Raw genomic sequence first — 23,468 nt, 5'->3', positions numbered from 1 at the left:
AGACCGGTGCTCACAGATTATTAGAGATGGGTTGATCGGGATATCAGAATTAGCCAGTAAGGGCTAGAGCTAAAGGGCCAAGCAGTGTTTAAATGAATACAATTTGTATGTTGTTATCTCGGGACATAAGCTAGCAGGCGGCCGGGGTGCTGGGGACGCAGCCCCACCGCTCCTATTACTACACAGAACACGCGTTTTCTAACCACATCCTCTTTTCCAAAGACAAGCCTCCCCTCCCCTTCCTAACCTACACCCCCAACTTCAAGGTTTTTTGTAAAACTGGTCTTTGAGACAAACATAAGAACTTTGTACTTCCAGTAACAAAAGGAAAAGGAAAGTCTATGTTGCGATTCTCACTCTAGAAGAGACGTGAAAGCACACTAGTGTGGATAGGTCTCCACGTTTATCTAACCCACAAGTCCTCTTGAAGGAGCAGAGCCAAACCCTAAAGTGCTGCATTATAAGAAAGGTTTCAGACTGAGAAGCACAGGAAACATAAATTAAAAGCATTAGTGCAGACCCAAAAATAACATAAGAAAGATACAAAGCAATAAGATACTGGTCCAAAAAACTGAGCATCTACTCAGGTCTGGCACTATGAACAAGTGAGAAGGGGGTGGAGCATGAAGCTGAAGAAGCTAGCGAATGGCTACACAGCACAATTCTCAATTCTGTGTTCTGAAGAGAGCCAAGAATTTTGTTCAGCAGAGAATGTCACAGCCTGCTAGCATTTTAGAGAGCTCCCTTATTTCCACAGAGGCAGGGGGTGACTCAAGGGAAACAGAATGACTCAGAGCCCAGCTAAAATGCTGCTACCATCCGCTACTTTACCTGCGCCATACTTAATCCACTCACTCATCTGAAACTGAAGGGATGGACGGCTTTCACAGATCATTCTCCTTCAGGACCATTCTCTGCAAAGGGCAGCATCCCTGTGCAACCATGGTGCCCCACGGCTCCCTTTTAAGGTAAGACTGTCAGTAAGTGTGCCCTTTCAGACGTTTGAGGTCAGGGGTGGGAGTAACTTGCCACTCCTGAGATGCCCTCAAGGTCTGTCTGGTGGCATTCTAATGAAAGCTCCTGGATTCTTTGTAATGGCGTCAAGTTAACAATCATGCCTTCCTCGCTGTTTTTACAAACGAGCAAGTTTACTATAAGACATTACAACATGTTACTCCAGCTGTCTCCTACGCCTCACATGCAGTAAGTCTCTTGCATCAAGAGGCCACAGTGAATGACTGGCCTGCATCCTCTAGGCTGTATAAATGCACGATGTGACAGGCGCACAATGAGGAAACTGACGAATGCATTTCTCGGAACATGTCTCCAGTTGGTCAGGTTTCATGCATTTTATTTTAAATTTTCCACCTTGCAAATGAAGCTATAGCTCTTCAAATGACCAAAACTTTAATATTTACACTTTTTTGTGCCCTCTAAAGTACCTACTCAGAGCTGGGGAAAACAAAACAAAAAAGATGTTTAATATATAACTGCCAGATGTGTCCAAACTTTTGACACTGCAACATGATTTTGTCATTTACAAAGCTCATGCTCAAGAAATGAGCTCTCAATTCAAATCATCTGTGCTGCCTTCTCTGGGTACAGAATGCAGCCCATGAACAGTAAGCTGGACAAGCCTGGTAGATAACACCTGATGTCCACCTACATCATAAAACCACAACTTAATTACCTGACTGACTGATTTTGAGACTTTGAGACAGGCCCCAAATCCATGTCAACCCTCCTGCTTCAATCTCCCATGAATGGGGATTAGAACATAAGCCACAATTCCTAGCTAAAACTACAGCTTTGTTCTTCCCCACACACTATAATGTCCTATAAAGTCCCATGTATGTGTGTACACATACACACACACACACACACACACACACAGAGCTAACATTTGTATTTTCCAAGCACTTCACTCTCTGCTACTGAACCCCACTCGGATCTTACCTGGTTATGATGGGATCTGCGGCATGATTTGGGCCCCATCTCCCCAAAAGGCCCCGGCCAACCAGTCCTGTCCTCCCTGCAGGGTTTCTAAGAAGGAAAAGGACAGAGACCACAAACAACATACAATCAATTGAATGCATTCATTTTTTAAAGTTTGGCTTGATACAGCATGCATGTGTGTATACATGCTTGCTTGTGTGCTGGCAGGTGAACATGTACATGTGTGAAGGCATGAGGCAGACATCTGGCCTGAGGTGTCATCATCAACAGCTCTCTGTTCATCTAGGAAGAGGAAATCAGCTAGTCTGGGATAGCCTAGCAAGTCAATTTACCTCTGGGATACCCTGTCTCTGTCCCTTTCTTGAGCCGTAAGGTTACAGGAAGCCACCATGCCTGCTTGGCTTTTATGTGGGCTCTGGAGGGCCACACTCCTGTCTTTATGCCTGTACAACAAGAGTTTTATCTACAGAGTCCCAGTCCCCTAACTTTTTTTTTTTTTTTTTGAGACAGGGTTTCTCTCTGTGTAACAGCTCTGGCTATCCTGGAACTTGCTCTGCAGACCAGGCTGGCTTTGAACTTGCAGAGAAGATCTGCTTGCCTTTGCCTCCCAAGTGCTAGGATTAAAGGCATGTGCCACCCCTCTCCCCGGAAGCCCAACTAACTGTTTGATCTAATCCACACCCCAGAAAACAATAGCGGCTCTATGCATCTGCACGTAGGCCTACGTTCATTACTGCTGTCGAAACTGAGTGTTTTTTTTTAATTTTGTACTAAATTCACAAACATACTTTTAAAAGTCACCTGGCCAACAGACAATAATTTTTTCTTCAAACTCATGGACACGTAAGGGAGATGGGCAAAATGAGCCTTGATGTTAAAATTATTGGGCTTTACTTGTCTTTTTTAAATTGCATTTTATTTAGTATGTGTGTGCACCGGTTAGAGAAGAAGTTACAGAAGTCAATCCCTCCACTAAGAGTCCCCAGAGCAGGTAGTCAGTACTGCAGTGGAGATGTCACACACAGAACAATCTCACCCAGCAAAGCGTTCTAGCTTTCATGTCTTACATGTTTGCATAAATTCTTACTAGAAGCCATTACCTCACTTAATAAATATCCACTGAAAACATAAATTGCAATCCCTTTATATAATTTATTCAATTATTTCAACCTTCAAGATAAAATTCTGAAACAATACATTCAAATTCTGTTACTTACTAGCTGTGTGCAAATTGCTAACGTTCTTTCTGAATCTGTAAACAGAACTAAAATTATATGTGTATACCCAGAGCTCTGTGGAAATTTAATTACTTCCCTTACACTGTGAATGCCAACACCTCACCGCCCTCCAGACTTACACTAAGTCGCTACATGCCAGCACCCACCTGGGTCTTCCATTTTCAATCTCGTACAGGCCATTCTGGCTCTTCCTCTCCACATGCCCGTCCTTTTCATTGAATTTGGGAGAAAAGTTGCTTTCACTGCAATGCAAAATAAAATAATGATTAGATACCACCTACAGCTTAACGATGTAACTCTCTGCTATTCAAAACAAACAGAAAAAAAAAGATATCTGAAGCCGGGCGGTGGTGACACACGCCTTTAATCCCAGCACTCGGGAGGCAGAGGCAGGCGGATCTCTGTGAGTTCGAGGCCAGCCTGGTCTACAAGAGCTAGTCCAGGACAGGAACCAAAAAGCTACGGAGAAACCCTGTCTCGAAAAATCCAAAAAAAAGGAAAAGATATCTGAAAAATTTAAGAGTATGTTCTGATTTACAAATCATCTTATTCAATCAAAGCAGGCTCTAGGGGTGGGCAAGGATCCTTTTTATCCAAAGCAGAAAAGGATGTTGTATTATGAGGCCTGTTAACCCTTTTGAAAGAAGGGACTCCCTCCTACATGAGCAAAATGTCCATATCATACCAATAACACAGAACTGTCTGTGGGCGCACTATGGCAACTGCTGGTTCCCACAGGATCCCAAACAAGAGCTTCCTTCTGAACCCAACAAACTCCATCAGCGTTACAACTAGAAAACCAATTAGCGCATGTCCTCTTCATAACTCATGGCCACCACCTGACTCAGTCCTTCCTCACCCCTTATACTCAGCCTTGTTCTCTTCATGTTACACTGCGCCCACGTGTACAGTTGTTCACACACATGCAAATGTTACTTGCTGGATTTGGTATGAGAGAGGCCTGGGGCTCTTCTTCTGAGATTATGTGATGGTAGTTTAGCAAAGAGTGTGAGAATAAACTCGGGAGCCAACACGTTAGATGACACAGCCATCAGCAGAGCAAGCATTGGTGCTTTCCTTTTTCTGTCTTTTTAACTGGTACATAATCACTGTGCGTATTATGGGGTACAGAATGATTATCTGACATGTATAACTGTGATGATCAAATCTGAGTCATTAGGATTTACATCATCTTACACGTTTGCTACTTCTTTACATAGGGAACTTTTGAAATTCTCTTGTCTAACTCTTTATAAAATATATAACAAAGTACTGTGAACGGTAACCCCCGCTGTGCCATAAGATGTGCCACAAGGAATTCTATGTGGGTAGCTGCTGGCTACCCAATCACCCACTTATGCTTCCTAGCCTGCAGTTAGCACTCTCCTGATATCTACTTCAATCAACTTGTTTGCTGGACTTTTGTTGCTACAAGTGCTGGGGTGGGGGTGCACATGTGCACATGTGTGTGTGTAGAGACTGAGGTCAACCTCGGGGATCAATTCTCAGGGGTCAAACACTCATTTTTCTTAGGCAGAGCCTCTTACTGGTCTGGAACTGGACAAATATGCTGGGCTGCTGGCCAGCGAGCTCCAGGGATCCCACAATCCCAGCCTCTGCAACACTGGGGTTACAAGCACATGTTGCCCCTTCACCCCCACCCCCAGCTTTTTACATTGGTTCTGGGGACCAAACTCAGGACCAGACCCTTCCACAGTTAGCACTTTACCCACTGACCAATCTCCCAGCCTGAAATCACTTTGTTTATCTTAGACGTAAATGTCAGACCAACATACAACTGCAACTTATCCAATTTGCCAAATACAAATGGCCTGGACACTGTGAATGTAATTTTTATTTGATAATTGTTCTTATTGCATATAGTTTTACTGTATTAGTATTACTAATATTTACTATATTATTAAATAAAAATAAAAACTTCCTTTTTATTTAGACAAAGGGGGGAAATATTGTGGGATATTTGATTACTGTGTGAAGGTGTACTTCTGTGATTGGTATAATAAAGAACTAAATGGACAATATCTGGGCAGGAGGTGTAGACGGGACTTCTGGGCAGAGAGAGAACTCTGGCAAGAAGAAAGGCAGAGTCACCACTCAGAATGCAGAGAAAACAGAAGGCACATGATGGAAGAGAACATAGATAATATAAACGGGTTAATTTACATTATAAGAGCTAGCTGAGACAGGCCTCAGCTAATGGCCGAGCTTTCATAATTAATAGTAAGTCTCCATATCGTTATTTGTGAGCTGGTGGTCCCAACAAAAAATCGCTACTACAAAGGGGTTGGGGACAGCCTACTCCACAGGCTCTGACGTCCATTTAGATAGGATTAAGGGTTCTGGTAACTTCAGAGTGGTTACAGACTATTTCAAAAGGCTAGAAGAAATGATTTAGAATGTTTTCAACTTAAAGAAAGGATGTTTGAGGAAATGCCTATTTTAAAGCTGATTCAAATATACATTCATCAAAACATCAACATGTACAGTCTTAAGCTTTTATAGATGAGTTAAAATATAAAATTAGGCAGTGAATGTGCCTTTTGATAATTAGCAATGAAATCAGAAAATTTGAAATTTATGTCCTGGCAATGCTGAAGCATGCATGGACAACCCATATATGGCAGTTCTGTTGAATTTGTCCATACTGGGTTACATGGTCTGCATTGACTAGCAACAATAATTAAATATTAAAGCAAAATAATCTAAATGAATCCAATGAATGAGTAACATTAAAAAATAATTTTAGATTGACTTTATTTTATATATAATCAGATGATATTATTATATATGTGTATTTATGTATATATGTGTGTTTGTGTTTTGCCTGCATTTATTACATCCATCATGTGGGGCCATGGTGCCCATGGAGCCCCTGAAACTGGAGTTATGATTGTTGTTCACTACCATGTACATGTTGGAAACCAAACCCAGGTCCTCTGTAAGAGCAACAAGTGTCCTTAACTAATGAGTTCTCACTCTCTCTAGCTCCTGAAATCTTTTAAAAGTGAAAATAATTTCACTACCGTATTTTATTTATCATTAAGAGAAACATAGAGACCCGCTGTCCGCGACCACCTACACTGTGTGAGCACTGGCTATAGAGACCCGCTGTCCGCGACCACCTACACTGTGCCGTATACCTGAAACCTACTGAAGACACATCTCAAATGTTCTCACCATGAAAAGAAGGGCACAAGGCAGCAATGGCTACGTTAACTGGCGCTACTGTGCTGATCACTTCAGTATAGATGTGAATCCAAACACTGAGCTGAACATCTTAAATACATACAATTTTTGTCGATTATAGCTTGCCAAAGCTAGAAAGAGAATAAAAGAGAATATAATAATAAAATATGAACCACCCAAGCACTTCCAGGAACACAGAGCACTCTGCCTCTCCCTCCCTTTCCCACTTTTTGCACGCCCTTCCCTACTTTTTCACACTCATCGTCTGGTTTTGGTCATCTGAAAACACGTCTCACAAATATGCTCACAACCTCAAATACCAGGCTCACTGTGCCAAAACAACAGAGGGTACAACTACAACTACCCAACTACAACTGCAAACACAGACACTATAGCAGCTATTTCAAACCAAAATAGATTTGCCTATTAGGAGAGCCTCACGAAACAGCGAAGACTGTTTGCTTTGGAAAAATTCAAGGGGACGTGAAAACTGACTTGTAACAACACCCAGCATGGATAAAAATGATTTCCCAAGGGACAAAGGATAATTTAAAACACATGACATGTAGACACGTTACCCCTAGCCACAACCGGCTTATGGCTCACCTGATCTGAGGGTCCGCCCACCTGGGCCCAGCCAGGACAGAGACTGCAGTGTACTCCACCGGGTTATAGTCCTGCCACTCCACAAGCCAGCCCACCTTCTCATTAGGAACCTGACTCCGCTCGACCTTAGAACCAGGGTAAGGAGATGTCCGAGCCTTGTTGTGGGAATTCTCATTGGCACCGTTAGAACCCGACATGATGACAGCGTCAAGGTGAAATCCACAGGACGGAAAGGAGTTTCTGAGGAGAAAAAGAGAAACATCTCAGAAACATTCCAAAGCATAAGAACTAAAAAACCTAGTTCAAAGACTCCCAAAACATTTTCAATTTCAAAAACTTCTAAATATTAGGAAATTGGGGCTAAAGAGATTGATGACTCAGAGGTATGTACTGCTCCTCCAGAGAAGCCGAGCTGGTTCCCAACACCTACGTCTGTGTCAGACGGCGCACAACCGCAATTCCAGCTCCTAGACAAGGCCGCTGACCTCTGAGGGCACCAACACTCACATGCATGTGTGCATGCATACACTAGGATTAAAAAGCAAAATAAACACTTTAAATCAAAAAATTCAAGTTAAGAACATGGAACATCCATGAAGGATTTTCCAACATGAAGATTTTGAAAACTAGCTAAATCTGGACTGAAGCGGTAACTCAGTAAAATGCTTGCTACACAAGCACAGAGACCTAAGTTAGAGCCCCAGCACCGACACAAAAGGTGAGCACTAAGCACTGTCTGTCACCGCAACACTGGAGTAGAGCAGGTGGAAAAAGCTCAAAAGCCAGCCAGGTGATACGGATGAGCTCCGAGGTCAGTGAGGGACCCCGTCTCAGGGGCCAATGAAGACATCTGGTATCACCCTCTGGCTTCCATATGTACACACACACACACACACACACATACACACATACACACACACTGGCACACACCAGCATGCACACACAAACTAGTTAATTTTATAACTGTTACCTATTGGCTGCAATTATTTTAGCTGAGCAAATGGGGCAGAATGTCAGTTTTATGTTCTTTTAGGAAAAGGGGGTGTGTGTGCTATGAAAACTCAGCCATGGGTAAAAATATAAACAGTAGTTTAAAAATAAATTTACTAAAAAAAAAAAGAAAGAAAGAAAGAAAGAAAGAAAGAAAGAAAGAAAGAAAGAAAGAAAAAAAGAAGAAGGTTATGTGCAAGTTATTGCATGGCCATGAGTTACCCGTGGTGACTACCGAGTCATTTCAACACAGGGTGATTGTTTTTGTAAGACAACAACAAACTGTTTGCTCTGCCTGACTTTAGTCTGTCTTCCTTGATCCCTTCAGTGACTGTCACAACGCTGCCCCTTCGTTTGTGCGCACTCCTCCCCCATGCGGTACTGTCAAACTCCCAAACTGCAGGGATGCCCACCCGATGAGGAGGCAGGCTTCAGTGAAGAGCAGGAGAATATATAACCTGCTTTATATATATAACTGACTTTATCCAAAGTACAAGTACAATTCCCGAGCAGTATGCAGCCAGGAAGACCGCCTGATCAAAGGCAGCCTGGCCACTCAGCAAACTGCCTCACACACCAAGAAAACTTGTAGGTTTTCGTTGTTTGCCTATCTGTCGGCATGCTTTCTTCAGCCACTAGAGATCTGGAAACCCAAGTTATGAGTTCTCTGAAAAACAAGTATCATTCAAAGCTCATACTCAAAAATACATAAGTGTGAAACATGTGTATTTATCTAACTAGATTCCAGGAATATGTTTTTTAAAAGCAACAGTTAACAGAGTCCTGTTCTCTATTTTTGAAATGAGAGATAAGTTTCATGGATGGAAATAGGGCAAGAAAAACATACTCATTCTTCTAATCTATCCCAACCAAGCACCAAAACTACTTAAGTAATCTGAAGTTCTCTGTTCTCCAACTTAGGGAAGACTAAGCAAGCAAATGGTGCCAATGTGCTCTCCAGTCTCATTAGATTGACACACCTGATGCTTACTCTCCTAATAAATTTAATTTCTTAAGGGAAATAGTGGAGCTGGGGAGACAACTCTTCTGCTAAGAACAGCAACCACCCAGTCACTGAGGACTGGAGTTCAGGTCCCAGTACCACCTAAAAAGCCAGGCATCCACACACACCTGTGACCCCAGTTGGCAGGAGGTGAGGCGGCAGAGGCAGGAGGATCCTGCCCAGCTGAAAAAAACACAAGCCCCAGATTCAGGGAGAGAATCTTCCTCAAAGGAATAGGCAAACCGTGAGAGATAAGACCCCCAATATTATCTTCTGGACTCAACACAGGTGCAAGAGCACACACAAATGCACACATGCTCAGAGAGAAAGAAACATCCATAAATATTTTTAAAATAAATAGCAAAATAAAATCAGAGTCTGCATCTGATAATCCCATTTAGATCCGCTCTCCAGTGTGAGATAGTGATGGCTATTCGAACAAGAATACTTATTATAAAGGGCGGTGGTGGTGCACACCTTTAATCCCAGCACTTGGGAGGCAGAGGCAGGCGGATCTCTGTGAGTTCGAGACCAGCCTGGTCTACAAGAGCTAGTTCCAGGACAGGCTCCAAAACCACAGAGAAACCCTGTCTCGAAAAAAAAAAAAAAACAACAAAAAAAAAAGAATAAACTTTGAAGGGCTGGAGAGATGGCTCAGAGGTTAGGAGCATTGCCTCTTCTTCCAAAGGTCCTGAGTTCAATTCCCAGCAACCACATGGTGGCTCACAACGATCTGTAATGGGGTCTGGTGCCCTCTTCTGGCCTACAGGCATATACACTGACAGAATATTGTATACATGATAAATAAATAAATATTTTTTAAAAAAGAATACTTATTATAAACATATACAGAGCATAAATGCTTTTATTGAATACCAGATCCGTGCAGGAAATGTTTGCCCTAACAAATGGGAATTAGAAAACTAACAAAAAGCATCTTACAAAGCAGAGACCAGTTCCTAAGACTGGCAATAAAAGGAATTCAAAAGCGGCATGTTGCTTTGAACCAAGGAAAATCTCAGTGTTATAAATTCTAAGAGCTAAGCATGCACTTGCAAGGCCCTGTGCTAAGCGATGGAATTCTGCCCACTCATCTGACCCTCACAAACCTCTGTTTTCGAAATAAGTCTAACAAAGCCTTGGGAGCCTAGTAGGCTAACTGGGGTCATACACTCACAGCAGTCAGAATGCAGAGCCAGGCTCTAAGCTGGGCCACGCCCCTGAAGAAAATGATAGCCACAAAACTCTTGAAGTGATATCGCTCTTGTCGCTCCCCAGATGGTTTGCAATATTAGATTAGCTGGCACTTGACACATTCTTGCTGACTCAGCTTTGGGCTTTTCTTCTGAATATGCAGTTTCGGTTCTAGATACCCCACTGTCAAAGTTCCCTTCCCCATCTTACTACGATAGAGACGGAACACCAAGCAGCTTTGTATTGTTCTGGTACCAATCAACAAAAGCAGCCATCAGTGATGGCCCGAGTTGAGTTTCTCCCTCGGCAAACCCCACTGAAGACCAGATCTGTAAAGGGAAGTTCATTCACACCAGCAGAGAGGGATGCTCTGATTGAGGGGTTTTATAAGCACTGTCAGGAAGAGAGAAAAGAGATAAAGTCACTGGGCCTACAAACCACAGACAGTAGAAGTCATTCTATTTTCAAAAAGACTAAGAGAGATGGCACGTCTGCAACCGGAGCCCTGAGAAATTTCAAACTTGATCTAATGAGCCGGCTAAGAACCACGGAATTCTCTTTCCTCTGTGAAACTGAAGCTTGCGGCCTCCTGGGAAATGTCAAGTCTGAAGTGTGGGCGTTTGTGCTCTAGGGAGGGGAGGGCGAGGACCACTGCTACAGACCCTGGTGTCGAGGACGCAGCAGAAGCAGGCTTGCAACTTTCCCAGCCATTGGCCCAGCAGAAAGAGCGAGGTCCCAGCCCCGCGGTGCCTGCGCACAGCAAGCGGTGCCTGCCACTCACACCGACAGTGCGTGTGTCTCCGTGACAGGCAACAGTATTAACCCTCACACGGGGCAACGCACAGTCAAATGCCCGGTAAACCCCGGTGACCTGCGAATCAACGCCGGCGGCACAGCCATGCCGGCAAACTGAAACACCGGAGCTGGAGAAAGGTCCTTGCTAAACCCCGTGCGCCGGCACAGCCCCCGCGAAAGGCAGATCTGGGGGAGCCTCAGCCCGCCCTAGAAACGGGGTACCTGGACGCGGGGACGCCACGGCAACCTGACGACCGGACAGCCACGGACGCGAGGGCCACTGAGAGCGACACGGTGGCTACCGCCTGCCCCAGAGAGCGGCCGGCCATCGGCGCCTGGTGCGCGGCCGGCTTGGGGTCTGCGGCCGCCGGGCCTGGCCTCGAGCCCCGCAGCGAGCGAACCCCGCTCCCGGAAGACGCCGGGCACTGGGACCCCACGGCGCATCCGGCGAGGCGCCCCACGACGCTTTACGACGGGGCCGCCAACCAACCTGCCGGCCGGGCCTCGCGGTCTGCGCAGGCGCGCTGAAACCGACGCTGAAGGCACCCGGCGACGTGAAGGGCCCGGCCCGCGGCCGTGCGGAGTCACGTGAGCGGTGCGTGGTCGTGCGGGGACGCGGGACGACGGCGGTGTGGTTTCCAGAAGGAAAGTCACTCGCCTTGAGAAACATGCGCACAGAGCAGGCTCAGCGACCGCCTGTGAGCAGGAAACGTGAGCGTCCCGCCCATCACGTGACCCTCCCCGTCATGTGACCTGCTCCCCTCTGGGCCCTAAGGAAGGGATCCCAAGCCTGAAGGGGTTCTGAGCTCCCTAGAGTCCCCGTCTTGCTGCTGTTCGTGGTGTTAGCGACTTGCTGTCCGTGGTGTTAGCGACTCTCTTGAGCCTCCTGTCCGAAAGGACAGCCCGCCTCAGTGTCCCACTTGAACCCACTTGAAACTGGCACAGTCTGGGTAATAAGCCAAGTGATGCATGAAGGGCAAAAGTTAGACAAGTTGAAAGTGGTAAAAACCAAGTGTGCCATGCGGCCAGCATTCTGGCTTTCGTATTTTTCTTAGACAAATTTGTAAGCTTTGCCCTCTGCACTTAAGGAACATACTCTAAGGTATTGGCAGTTTCTTAAAGCCACACCGATCATATTTTAGCCATATCCTGGAAACTACAGGACTCTCGGGATGGAACAGCAATAACAAACTTGATACCCTTAAATTCCACGCTTGGATAAACTCGAAAGTATGAGAAATCATATTTTTTATCCCCACAGCCCAAACCTGGTTCCATATACTTAGGTCCTGAGGCGAAGTAGGGATTATAATTATATATTCCCCTGCACTTTGGAGTTTAAGTGTTACGGTTTAGATAAAATGCTGCAGATTTCCAAGTAGCCCGCCAGACACAAGCCACGAGGGACAGTGGGTCCCAGGCAGGGAGCCACGCAGGTGAGAGAGCCCGGTAGGCACGCCATGCAGAGAAAGTGGGTATTTATTTAGTGGGTTATGGAGGGGAAGAGGGAAGAGCAGAGAGGGAAAGAGAAACGGGGGAGAGGCAGAAGCTCCTCTAAGGAAGGAGCTCAGGCTGGAATCAAAGGAAGATCCATTTGCCTTGGCAGATGCCAGAGTGGGCGAGGCTTTCTCTTAAAGAAACGGGAGAGATCATTACAACAAGCCTATCACTTAATGTTTTCCTGGGGCTGTGATCGCCATCCCTCTGAGGTGCAATCATTCGGGAAAATAATTCACCTTGGGCTTCAGTTCCCATGAAAGATAGTTGTCTTATTTTCACTTGCTCCACTGCCTCCTGCCACGAGAGAAGTTTATTTCCCTGCTGGACAAGTAGCCTACCAGAGCTGTCAACACTTTAGATCTTTCCACAAAATTTCCCTGCCTTTAAAAAGCTCCACACTTTTTTTTTCATGAAAATAGAATCCTGTTCCTAATCCAGTCCTTCTTATGGCATCAGTAGTCAATGAAATCTTCCCTTGGGTCTTTAACTGGTAGCCTCATATAGGACTATCTCTTTAAGATTTATTTACTTTTATGTGTAGAGGTCTTGCCTGAAGGTCTGTGCATCCCAAGTTTGTAGTGTCCACATAGGCCAGAAGAGGGCTTTGGATCCCTCAGGACTGGAATTACAGATGGTTGTAAGATGCCATATAGGCAGTAAGAATTGAACCCAGGTCCTCTGGAAGAGCAGCCAGTGCTCTTAACCACTGAGCCATCTCTGTTGCTCAGGCATTATCTTTGACAGTTCTTTCAGATACCATTTTTCTTCAAATATTGTTGACATAAAAAAATAACTCTCCGTTCAAAGGGTCTAAGAATTTCTTGGGGAGCAATATGTAAATGCCTGTGGCCCCAGGAACAGATTTAGATGACTCCAAATATCATGTTCCTAGGTGGTAACCATTTCATTTTAGTTTCTCTAGCAATAGAACAAAGAACATTCTAAACATTAGTTACAGCACATCAATAAAATCTCTGCTATGGGCCTCAGGTGTTATTTCAACCTCTTTGAGAGGGGATCTGTTTATGCATTAAAACAGGATTTGTGTAATAGTCATGGTGAGGACAATAAATAGCAATTTAGATAGATAACCCACAGTAATTTTTCTCTGGAGTTAACCAGCCTTGTAGAATATTAATGTAGCTGTGGCTTTTTCCCTAGGAACTTCAGTTCAATGTGCATTTGAAAGCAGGTCCTAGTAGCTTTCTCTGGGAAGCTGGGGCAGAAGGATCAGAAGTTCAAAGCCAGCCTACGTCGTAAAGTCTTGTCTCAAAAAATGTGTATTTCAAAAGTAAATATGAAACAGGGCATAGTGGTGCATACCATTAATTCCAGCACTCACGAGTTGGAGGTAGATGGATCTCTGTAAGCTTGAGGCCAGCCTGGTCTACATAGGGACATATGTAGACCATATTCCAGGACAGCTAGAGCTCTATAGAAAGACCCTGTCTCCCAAAGGACTGCTTTCTTATAGAGGGAAGTGAGTGATAAGAAGCTAATGACATCACATCAGGGCAGTGCTTAATGATCTTGGAGGTGGCTAAGTTTTTAGAGTGCCCTGAGGATTTGTGGTGGTGCTGACACTCAGGAGTCAGGAGATCAAGATCACCCTTAGCCACATAGCAAAGTTCAAAGGCTATGCTGCCTTTAGAAAGGAAGGGCAGGAGGAGGAGAAAAGAGGTGGGGTGGGGAGGCCCTGTGAAAGAATAGACAATCTCCTGTGGTGAGAGAGTCACTTCCCATTGTAATAAAGCTCTCCTGAGCTGGTCACCTTCGAGCAGAGATGGAGGATATGAAACTGCTGGCCACTGTGGCCACTGGGCAAGGAAAACAGTTCATCTAAAAGGAATGTAGACTGCATCTACTCTGGGATAGGGAAGAGCTTTCCACTAACAACGGAAGCCCATACACTGAAGCACCCTGAGCAGTGAGGCTTGTCTTTCTTTCCTCTGCAGTTCCTGAGGAAAACACCTACTCTAAGATGCTACCTTCTCTCCAGGCAGTGGTGGCACACACCTTTGATCCTAGCACTCAAGAGGCAGAGACAAGCAGGTCTCTGTGAGTTCGAGACCAGCCTAGTCTACAAGAGAGAATTCCAGGACAGGTTCCAAAACTACAGAGAAACCCTGTCTCAAAAAATAATAATAATAATAATAGAAAAAAGATGTAACCTTCTCTAAACTCCCTGCAGCTAAGGGACCAGGGGGGGCCTCTGTGTCAGTGAGATGAAGGTGTAAGTTTGCTGTGTGGGTCTTGTGAGAACATGCTGTCTCCCTGGTAAAAGGGTCTGACTTGCTTCACGTGCACATTCCACCTCCACACTGTATCCGTGCTGGGCAGGAGGGCTAACTCTCCTGTCCATGGACAACTGTCTGACTACCCTGTCAGAGGCCTTGCCCAGTAGAGTATAAGAGGGAAATTGAGACTTAAATGGGGCCTTGGATATTGCATCAATGTTGTAATTGGAGTTGGAGCGGCGGGGCTGCGTCCCCAGCACCCCGGCTGTCTGGCTAGCTTATACCCCAAAATAATTACACGGACACTGTATTCTTTTAAACACTGCTTGGCCCATTTCTATCTAGCCTCTCCTCGGCTAACTCTCGCACCTGGACTAGCCCATTTCCAATCGTGTGTAGCACCCCAAGTTGCACTTACTGGGAAGATTCTAGCCTATGTCCATCCTGGGTCGGAGCTGAATCGCGTCTGCCTCAGAGAGCAGAGCTATCCCCGCGTCCGCCCAGGAGAGAGGAGCACGGTGTCTCTGCTCCAGAGAGCAGAGCTGTCGAGTCTGAGCTCACTTCCTCTTCCTCCCAGCATTCTGTTCTGTTTACTCCTCCCACCTATGTTTTAACCTATGAGGGCCAAGCAGTTTCTTTATTGCTTAACCAATGAAATCAACAGATTGATATATGACACTCCCACATCACATCAAGCCTGGGCAAGATGCTTCAACAGCTTTGGAGGAAAACAAATTTCTCCTTGATTAAACCATGATTGGGTTCATTTTATTTTTTTTTTTTAAAATCTGGCATAAGAGTGAAACATTTGTTGAAGTTTTTCTAGGTCCCGTGATGTAAGAAGCCCTTCAAACTCAACAGATTGAGTCTTCACAAAGTAGAGAAACAGGGAACAGTAGTGCTGTTGTTAATCCCAGCAGAGGCAGGCAGACCTGAGCTCAAGGACAGCTGAGTTTACACAGCAAAGTCGAGGCCAAGTGAGGGCGACCTAGTGAGGTGTGGTCAGGAGGAGGAAGAAATTACCCAAGTTGGAAGCAGACAAGCAGAAGTTGTCATGAGTTACAGTGGCATGAGAACAGAGTAGTCAACTTTGCATTACTCAATGCACGACATGTGAACTTGGGAGAAGGTTTGGTTTGGCTCTTGGTTTCCCAGGGCGGATTGGCCCTGTTGCTCTTCAGCCCAGGCAGCACATTGTGTGCAGAGCACAATCAGGCTGTCCACCTCATGGGCAGAATGTGAGAGAAGAAAGGACTGGGGACACAGTTCCAGTACCCCCAGAAGGGTAGGTGACCAGTGGCCCAACTTCTTCCCAACAGGCCTCAAGTCCCAGAGCTTCTACCATCCCCTAGTAGCACTGCCACCTGGAAACCAGGCTTGAACACGCAGGCCCAGGAGAACTAGCAGAGTGAAAGGTCGGGAGGCTGCTTTCTGGATGTGTCACTTACTCTCATTTCCCTCGTTCTCATAGTCTGCGGGGCCCAGCATAGCTTCCCTCTCTTTCCCGTAATAAAGACTGTCTTCAGGCCTCCTGTGTTCTTTACCTTCACCCCCACAGCTTCTGCTTTTTCATGACTTAAGGGGCAGTGAAGGAATCTGTAAAGCTCTCACTTAACAAAGCTTGGCTTTCAAGATTAATCCTGTGCTAGAGACTAAAAGTCCCCTTGACAGTCACGCCTTTGTTCTAAACATATCTGTTCTCCCCTCTGAAACACTGGAACTATTATTTCAATGGATAGAGTGCATCTGGCAATAAGATATGAGAATATTTTAAAAACATGTCTAAAATATTTCAAAAAATTATTCCCATGGTATTTTTCATTTTGATAATGCAATTTGAGCAAACTGTTTAACCTGTCTCTTTCCTTGCCTGTAAAGTTGAGATGTGACATTCAACTTCACAGAGCTATGAGAACTAAGCATAATAGTTTATAAAATGCCTAATAAATGTCATATAAGTATGTTTTCAAGCACTACAACATAATCTCTACAAATTGTCATCTATCATACATGTTACCACATCTTCTAGGGCATCTGCTGTGGGTTTTCCTGGACTGGGAGCTGATACAGACTCAGCACCAAGTTGCAAATTAGGTAACTTGTCCAGACTCAAACAACACATCTAATAGCTTGGACAGCCAATTCGTTCCCATAATAAATCAATAGTTGGGATTAGAAATTTATTGGCTCACGGTTCTACAAGTCAGAAATCAGTTTCACAGTTCCTAAGTCAAGGTGGCAGCAGGACCACACCACCAGAGGGCTCTACCAGAGAGTCTGTTCGTAGCCTTCTCTACCTTCTAAGTGCTTGTGACTACTGGCATCCCTAGGCTTGTGGTCATCTCTCTCCGGTCTCTGCTGTTGTCGTCACATTGCCTTCCTCCTTTTCTGTCTTGGCCTCACCTTTATAAGATACATGTGATTTAATTTAGTGTCAGGCCCAACAATCCTTAGTCACATCTATGGAAGCCTTATTTCCATATTAGTTACTGTTTACAGGTTCCAGGGCTTTGCGCCTAGGACATTTGGGGATAATGTTTCAGCTTACTTTACCATGATTCAAATTTAGACATGAATGACTGTGACTCCAATTCCTAACCAAACATGTACGTGCTCACCATTAAATGCCTGAATTGTTCCAGTGCTGTGGCAGATACCGTGGGGGCAGTGGGTGAAACAACCACCGTTACTTACCAGGCTGCCCTGGCAACCGGTGGGTTAGCTGAGGGGGTAGATGGTGGTTTAAAAAGAAAATAATAATCGTATGAATAAATATCAAGCTGCAGGCATGACTTATGTTTGTACTGGAGAGTCGGGGTTGCTCTGCAGAGGAATGATTGAACACAAGGTCAGGGCTGGGAAAGTCCAGCCTTGATATGAGATCTTAAGGAGTAAGGGTCACTGGACACGGAGATAAGCAAAACCTTAAAACACCTCTACTGAAGAAGATGTAACATACTAAGTGTTCCTTAAGGAATCTGCTATGGCAGGGTTGAGGAGATGGCTCAGGGGTTAAGAGAACTGGCTCCTCTTCCAGAGGACCTGGGTTCAATTCCCCAGCACCCCCATGGCAGGAAACAGCTACCTGTAACTCCAGTTCCAGGGGATCCAAAACCCTCTTCTGGCCTCCTAGGACACCAAGCAGGCACATGGTACACACATGGCAAAACACTCATATACATGTAAATCAATAAAATAGAATCTACTGGGGCAGCTACAGAGTTATTTTATCAGTACACTGGCAACACAATGTGGCTCTTCCCTGAAGAGTCTTTCAACTTGCACTGCAACAGGACATATACAACATCAGCTCCAGAGGTCATAATTGAGTAGATTTTAATGAAGCTCTACTATATGGTGCTCAATCTAGACAGAAAATGAAAAGGAAACTCAGTCTATCATGCCAGGAGACAAGAATTTTCTCAGTTACTTGGCGTTCTAGGATGTTCAAAGAGCCTGGCAAACTTTCTGTAATTGAAAAACACAAGTGTTGGTTCCATCTCAGATTAGTTGTCAGGCAAGACAAACTCACTCAAGGACAGTTTTTACAAATGTGCTGCTAGGTGTTACAAGAGAGATTTCGGAAAATGTACTTTTGTAGTTGAAAGTATTTTTCATGGTTTTAATCAACATTTATTACATGAAAGAAATGAACTTATTTAAGCAGCTAGTTGAAAACAAATGTGTGAATTTTGATAAATCTGTTCCCTCTATTGTGTTCTGTACATAAACTCCCATCATTGCATTAGTATTTATAACTAGGGAGTGAAGTTTCCACGTCACATAAAAACTACCTCATGAGGCCAAGCATGGGGCATGCTCCTCTAAGTCCAGCACTCGGGAGTCTGAAGCAGGGGGACCAGGGGGCATGTGCCTCTAAGTCCAGCACTCGGGAGTCTAAAGCAGGGGGACCATGGGGCATGCGCCTGTAAGCCCAGCACTCAGGAGTCTGAAGCAGGGGGACCATGGGGCATGCGCCTGTAAGCCCAGCACTCGGGAGTCTGAAGCAGGGATGCGCCTCAAAGTCCAGCACTCGGGAGTCTGAAGCAGGGTGACCATGGAGCATTCGCCTCTAAATCCAGCACTCAGAAGTCTAAAGCGGGAGGATTATGGTCTTGAGGACAGCCAGTTTTGCGCAGAAAGACCTGTCTCAAAAGAAAAAAAAAAAAACTGGAATCACTTCATTTATTTTGAGAATATACAGTTAAATAGAGCCGTAAGCCATGAATAGTATATAACCTATGGGAATGACCCCCAAGAATTAACCTTTAGTGCCCCTACTTTCCAGTGTCCACACATAAGCCATTGGCAGTCCTTAGCACTCTGATTTGTTCCCACCCTATCTACCTCAACCACCCTGTTGAACCCGCCACCGTCGGCTTTTCCTTGCACTCCTCCAGTTACTTCTGTTTCTCTTCCAGCCCTTCTCTTCCAGAAGCCAGTTACACACTGACCACGGGGGGAGGGTCCACAGATGAAGTAGGATCACATGACTCTATTATTTAGAACCTGTTCAATGGTTCTGTCCCTCCGCCCACTTTTTCAACTTTTATGTGTATGCTAGGTGTTTTGCCTGCCTGTATGTAGGCGCACCATATGCATGCAGTGCCCATGGAGGCCAGAAGAGGACAGCAAATCCCCTGGAAATAGAGTTTTTGTAAGCCACCATTAGGGTTCTGAGAGCCAGCTGAACCATCTTTCCAGCCCCCCGTCAATGATTTTTAGATACATTGGACTTCAGTAGGGCCCTTGAGATGGCTGGTGGGTAGAGGACTTGCCACACGAGCCTGATAACCTGAGGTCAAGCCCCAGAACCTGTGTAAAGGTGGAAGGAAAGAACCCACTGCACAGAGTTGACCTCCACACATGTACACAATAACGATTATTATTATTATTTTAATGAAATGCAAATTACCATAGCTTGCAAGATCTTGCATAGTTTGGCTTCTGCTTAACTTAGGAACTTACAACTCCTTGCCCACTTACAGACAGGTCTGGAGGTTACCCCCCATGGAGAGTATACCATTCTAGGTTACCAGAACGATCTGTTCAGGGCGGGGTTGGTTTTTCCCTAGGGTTAACACTGAGTGTTGCTAGCTTCTGGTGGCTGGCTGCTGTATCCTGCAAGAAACAGGTACAGTAGAAGTGGATGGAAAAGAACCTGCAGGGAAAAGAAGTCAGAACATGGAATTCAGTTTTTTTTCTTCTCGTAGCTTAGTCATGATCTCTCCTACTGAGACTTAACTTGCTTCAGATAGCAGGAAAGATCTAGAGGAACTGGATGTTTCCATGAAACAGGTAGAGAAGGGTGAAAAGCAGGAAGTCAGGGACCAGAAAAAAAGCAATGAAAGGAGTCCAGAAATGGGGGTGGGTAGGTGACTTTCTGCACAAGCAGAGGACAGGAGTTCAGGTCCCCAGCTCCCGAATGAAGCTGGAGAGACAAACCATAATAGATCATGATGACCTCGCACCCAGGTTGTCAACATGAACCTGCTCTTTGGACCCCAGAGTCACTAAACAAATGGGAGTGGCATAGTGACACCACAGAAGTAGAGATAACATACTCCTCCAGTCCTTTCACAAACAGTCTTATGGCATTCTACAAGAATAATTGTATACTAGGCAAAAGGCAATGCCCAGACTTTGTAATATTTGCTCTGATGCTCATCAAGCGTGCTGGAATGCTATTGTGGCCCCTCTGCTAGAAATTCAACAACACTAAGTGATAAATGAAATCCTGACCTACATTCAGGGCACAGTAGATCTTTTGGTTCTCTGAGCCCTGCCCTGTAGTTACTTCCTTGATCACCAATAGAAAGTGAGATAGGAATACTTCCAAACCTGATCTTTGGAAGGGGCATTCGGAAAGGAAGGGCCAAGTAAGTCAGAGGCAATCTTATTGGATACAGCAAAGATCAGCTCGGCTATCAAGAGACCCTCTAATGTGGGATGATCATCTTCATGGGAATCTCCCTCTCAGTCCCGCCTGCCAGTCAGAGGCACGTGGCGAATGCTGTTAGACAGGGCTCTCAGAGTTCATCAGACAGCAGCTCCAGCCCAGGAGCTCTTCCGCTCTGTGTGCAGCACTTGGTGTCCTAATGTCACTAATGACCTGGTGCAGTTTCTTTCCAATCCTGGTTATTTTAAGAAGTAGGAAGTGGTTTCCTTTCAGTAAGGGCAGACACATATTCTCGGGCTTGGTGAACCTTTCAGCTGTCTTCCACAAATAGAGCTCATCAGGGCCTCACATGAAATGACATTCTGCAGAGTACGGTTTCTGGCTCATGTTGCTAGCATTGGTTCTTGTGGACTCTGTGGTCAGCAAGCAGCTTGTGATCTGGGTGCTCTAATGAGACAAGTACCAGAGAACAGAGGTTAAACTCCACTGGAATCTGAACACCTGTCGCATCTGTGAAGCATATAGAAGCCCCTTGGAGATAAGACGCACAATGCTGCTCTTTCTATCCTGTTCTACTGGAGGTTATGTCGTGGCCTCTTTGGGCTCGAATATCATAAATATAGATAACCACTGGGGAAATGGCTTTGATGTATTTATTGTTTAGCTCAAAACACATCCACTTTTGAGTAAAACCCAGAGGAACACAGTGTTCTTGGTCAGGCCAGCCTGTGCTGAAGGATATGTTTTCGGCCCAGGAGCTAGCTGCATGTCGTCTTCCAAGGGAGAGTCAAGAGAGGAGGCCCTGGGGCTCTGGAGCAGAATAGGAATTTTATGGCACAGAAATGTTTGCTCTTTGGAAATCAACTGTAGGCCTGTTACAAAGCCCTAGAAGACTACCAGTCCCCCACCAGGACAGTGCCCATCATGTTACTAAGCAACATTTAACACCCAACTGAAACTACCAGTGTTCTTCCGAGTTCTGTACAACAGTAAATCTTTTCTCCCCAGAGTTGCTTTTGGTCACTGTCTCATCATAGCAGCAGAAAAGGAAACCAGGTCTCCCTCCTCCCCTCACAGTGCCCCTGCACCCTTAATTCTGCCTCTCTAATCACATTTTTCTGATTCCAAAAGCTTTTCTTCCAATAATCTTTTATCAGTTCACTTCATAAGCCTCCAACTTGACACCAAAGTAAAGTGCTTCCTCTCTGACAGCCCAGCCCCCAGGCTCTGAAGAATTCTTTCCAGAACAGAAAACTACTTGTTGTTTAAGAACCAACTCCACCAGGAAGAGAAAGGAACACCTTTAGAAGGCTGGAGGAAGGAGAGATGCCTGATCTGCGTGCACACATGTGTGTGTGTGTGTGTGTGTCTGTGTGCATGCATGTGTGTGTGTCTGTGTCTCTGTGTGTCTCTGTGTGTGTGTGTCTGTGTGTCTGTGTGTGTGTGTCTTTGTCTCTCTGTGTATATGTGTGTGTGTGTGTCTGTCTGTGTCTATGTGTGTGTGTATATGTCTGGGATCAGGTGCAGGGACTCAGGTGGATTTTGGTGATGGGATGAGGACACTTCTTGTGATCAGCGTCCATGATGTCATCGGATGGGAAGGAGTGGGAAATGTGGTACAGGGAGTTTGGACAGTGATAGCAGTTCCTCCAGGAGCCTCAAGATCTCATCCCTCAGTAGCGATTGTGGGAGGGCACTGGGGAGTGGTCAGCTTACTGCAGGCAAGGCAAAAGGGAGGATGGCAGGGAGCATCAAGACAATTAGGATGAGCAGCCTGGGTCCACTCGGTAGAGCAGGGAAGGAGTCAGGAGCTGGGACATGGACTGACTCTTCATTAGAGAGAGCCAGTCAAACAGAGACTCGAGTGGGCACATTCAAATGGGTGAGCTAGAGGAACTTGGGGTGCTCAGCAAGGGCGACTCCGAGCTGAAACTGGACAGCAAGCGGTACAGCAGTTAGAAAGCTCAAGGTCATGGATAGAAGCATGGGTGATAAAGAAAATCAAATGAAAAAGGGGAGTACACTATTATTTTTTTGCCTCATTTATACCCCCTCCTCCACATAGACTGGCCTCTAATGCATACTGTGCAATGATTTCATCATTGTGCGACAGACAGAGCTGGGTGACAGAGCGTCATCTTCCTCAGTGCTCCTGTGTACAGACAGCTAACACCAGCTGACCACCTAGTGTAACTGGTGAAGATAAGGGTCTGGTAGTTCTCTAAAGCCCTCAGGGAAATCAAGCAGATAAGTCTTCAGGGGCTTGAAAGGCTACAAAGAACAAAGGTGCTGTTTAAAAAGGAAAAGGACTCCCGGAGTGTCAGGTGATTTCAGTGCACAAGTTAACAGCCTCAGCAGGAAAGAGGAATTGTATTAAGACCATTAGCCAATGCTGCAGGCAACAAGTTGGCTGGGCACTGAGTCTCTGGCCTCTCCTTCACTCTCCTGGCTCTCTGAGTGGGGATGCTTTCTTATGAAGTAAATTAGAACGTATGTCCGCGGTCATGTTGAAGGGAAGACCCGGATGACAAGTGGAGACCACAGAGGAGGTTGGAACCTCCTGCTCCTCTGCAGAGCTGCCCTGGGGTGAGCAGTCACAGAAACTGGATAAACTACACAACCAGAGCACTGGGTGCTGGTGCACAGAGCTCACCAGGGAGCAGCTCCAGCTCAGTGCTGGAGTGCTCACCCCAGGACTGCAAACAAGAATGAAAAGGTCTAGCTTGGGCAGCTGGTGCATGAACTCTTAGATAAGATGTTCAGATTTAAGTTCACATCACACTTGATCTTCATGCATCTAGTCCAGTTCTGACCACAAAGCTTTAGTAGTGTTATTCTTTTTT

At 45.4% G+C, this 23,468-nt stretch overlaps 1 protein-coding gene across 2 annotated transcripts in view; it reads right to left on the bottom strand.

Moving 5' to 3' along the window:
- Positions 1 to 11,682, bottom strand: part of Nudt9 (nudix hydrolase 9) — a 21,597-nt gene extending 9,915 nt beyond the window's left edge. The window contains exons 1-4 of one of the 2 annotated variants that reach the window (XM_013350912.2): positions 11,480 to 11,682; positions 7,008 to 7,247; positions 3,341 to 3,436; positions 1,957 to 2,043 (exon numbers count right to left, since the gene is read on the bottom strand). In XM_013350912.2, the coding sequence (XP_013206366.1) occupies positions 1,957 to 2,043; positions 3,341 to 3,436; positions 7,008 to 7,204 (380 nt within the window). In that variant the 5' untranslated portion in view covers positions 7,205 to 7,247; positions 11,480 to 11,682. Of the gene's footprint in view, positions 1 to 1,956; positions 2,044 to 3,340; positions 3,437 to 7,007; positions 7,248 to 11,211; positions 11,454 to 11,479 lie in introns of those variants that run through there. The other variant, XM_005359584.2, reaches the window with a different exon arrangement.
- Positions 11,683 to 23,468: the final 11,786 nt, after the last annotated feature.

Source organism: Microtus ochrogaster, linkage group LG1 (assembly GCF_000317375.1).
Source record: "Microtus ochrogaster isolate Prairie Vole_2 linkage group LG1, MicOch1.0, whole genome shotgun sequence".
Classification (NCBI taxonomy): domain Eukaryota; kingdom Metazoa; phylum Chordata; class Mammalia; order Rodentia; family Cricetidae; genus Microtus; species Microtus ochrogaster.
Note: the sequence above shows the minus strand (reverse complement) of the source record. Positions and strands in the feature narration are given on the sequence as shown.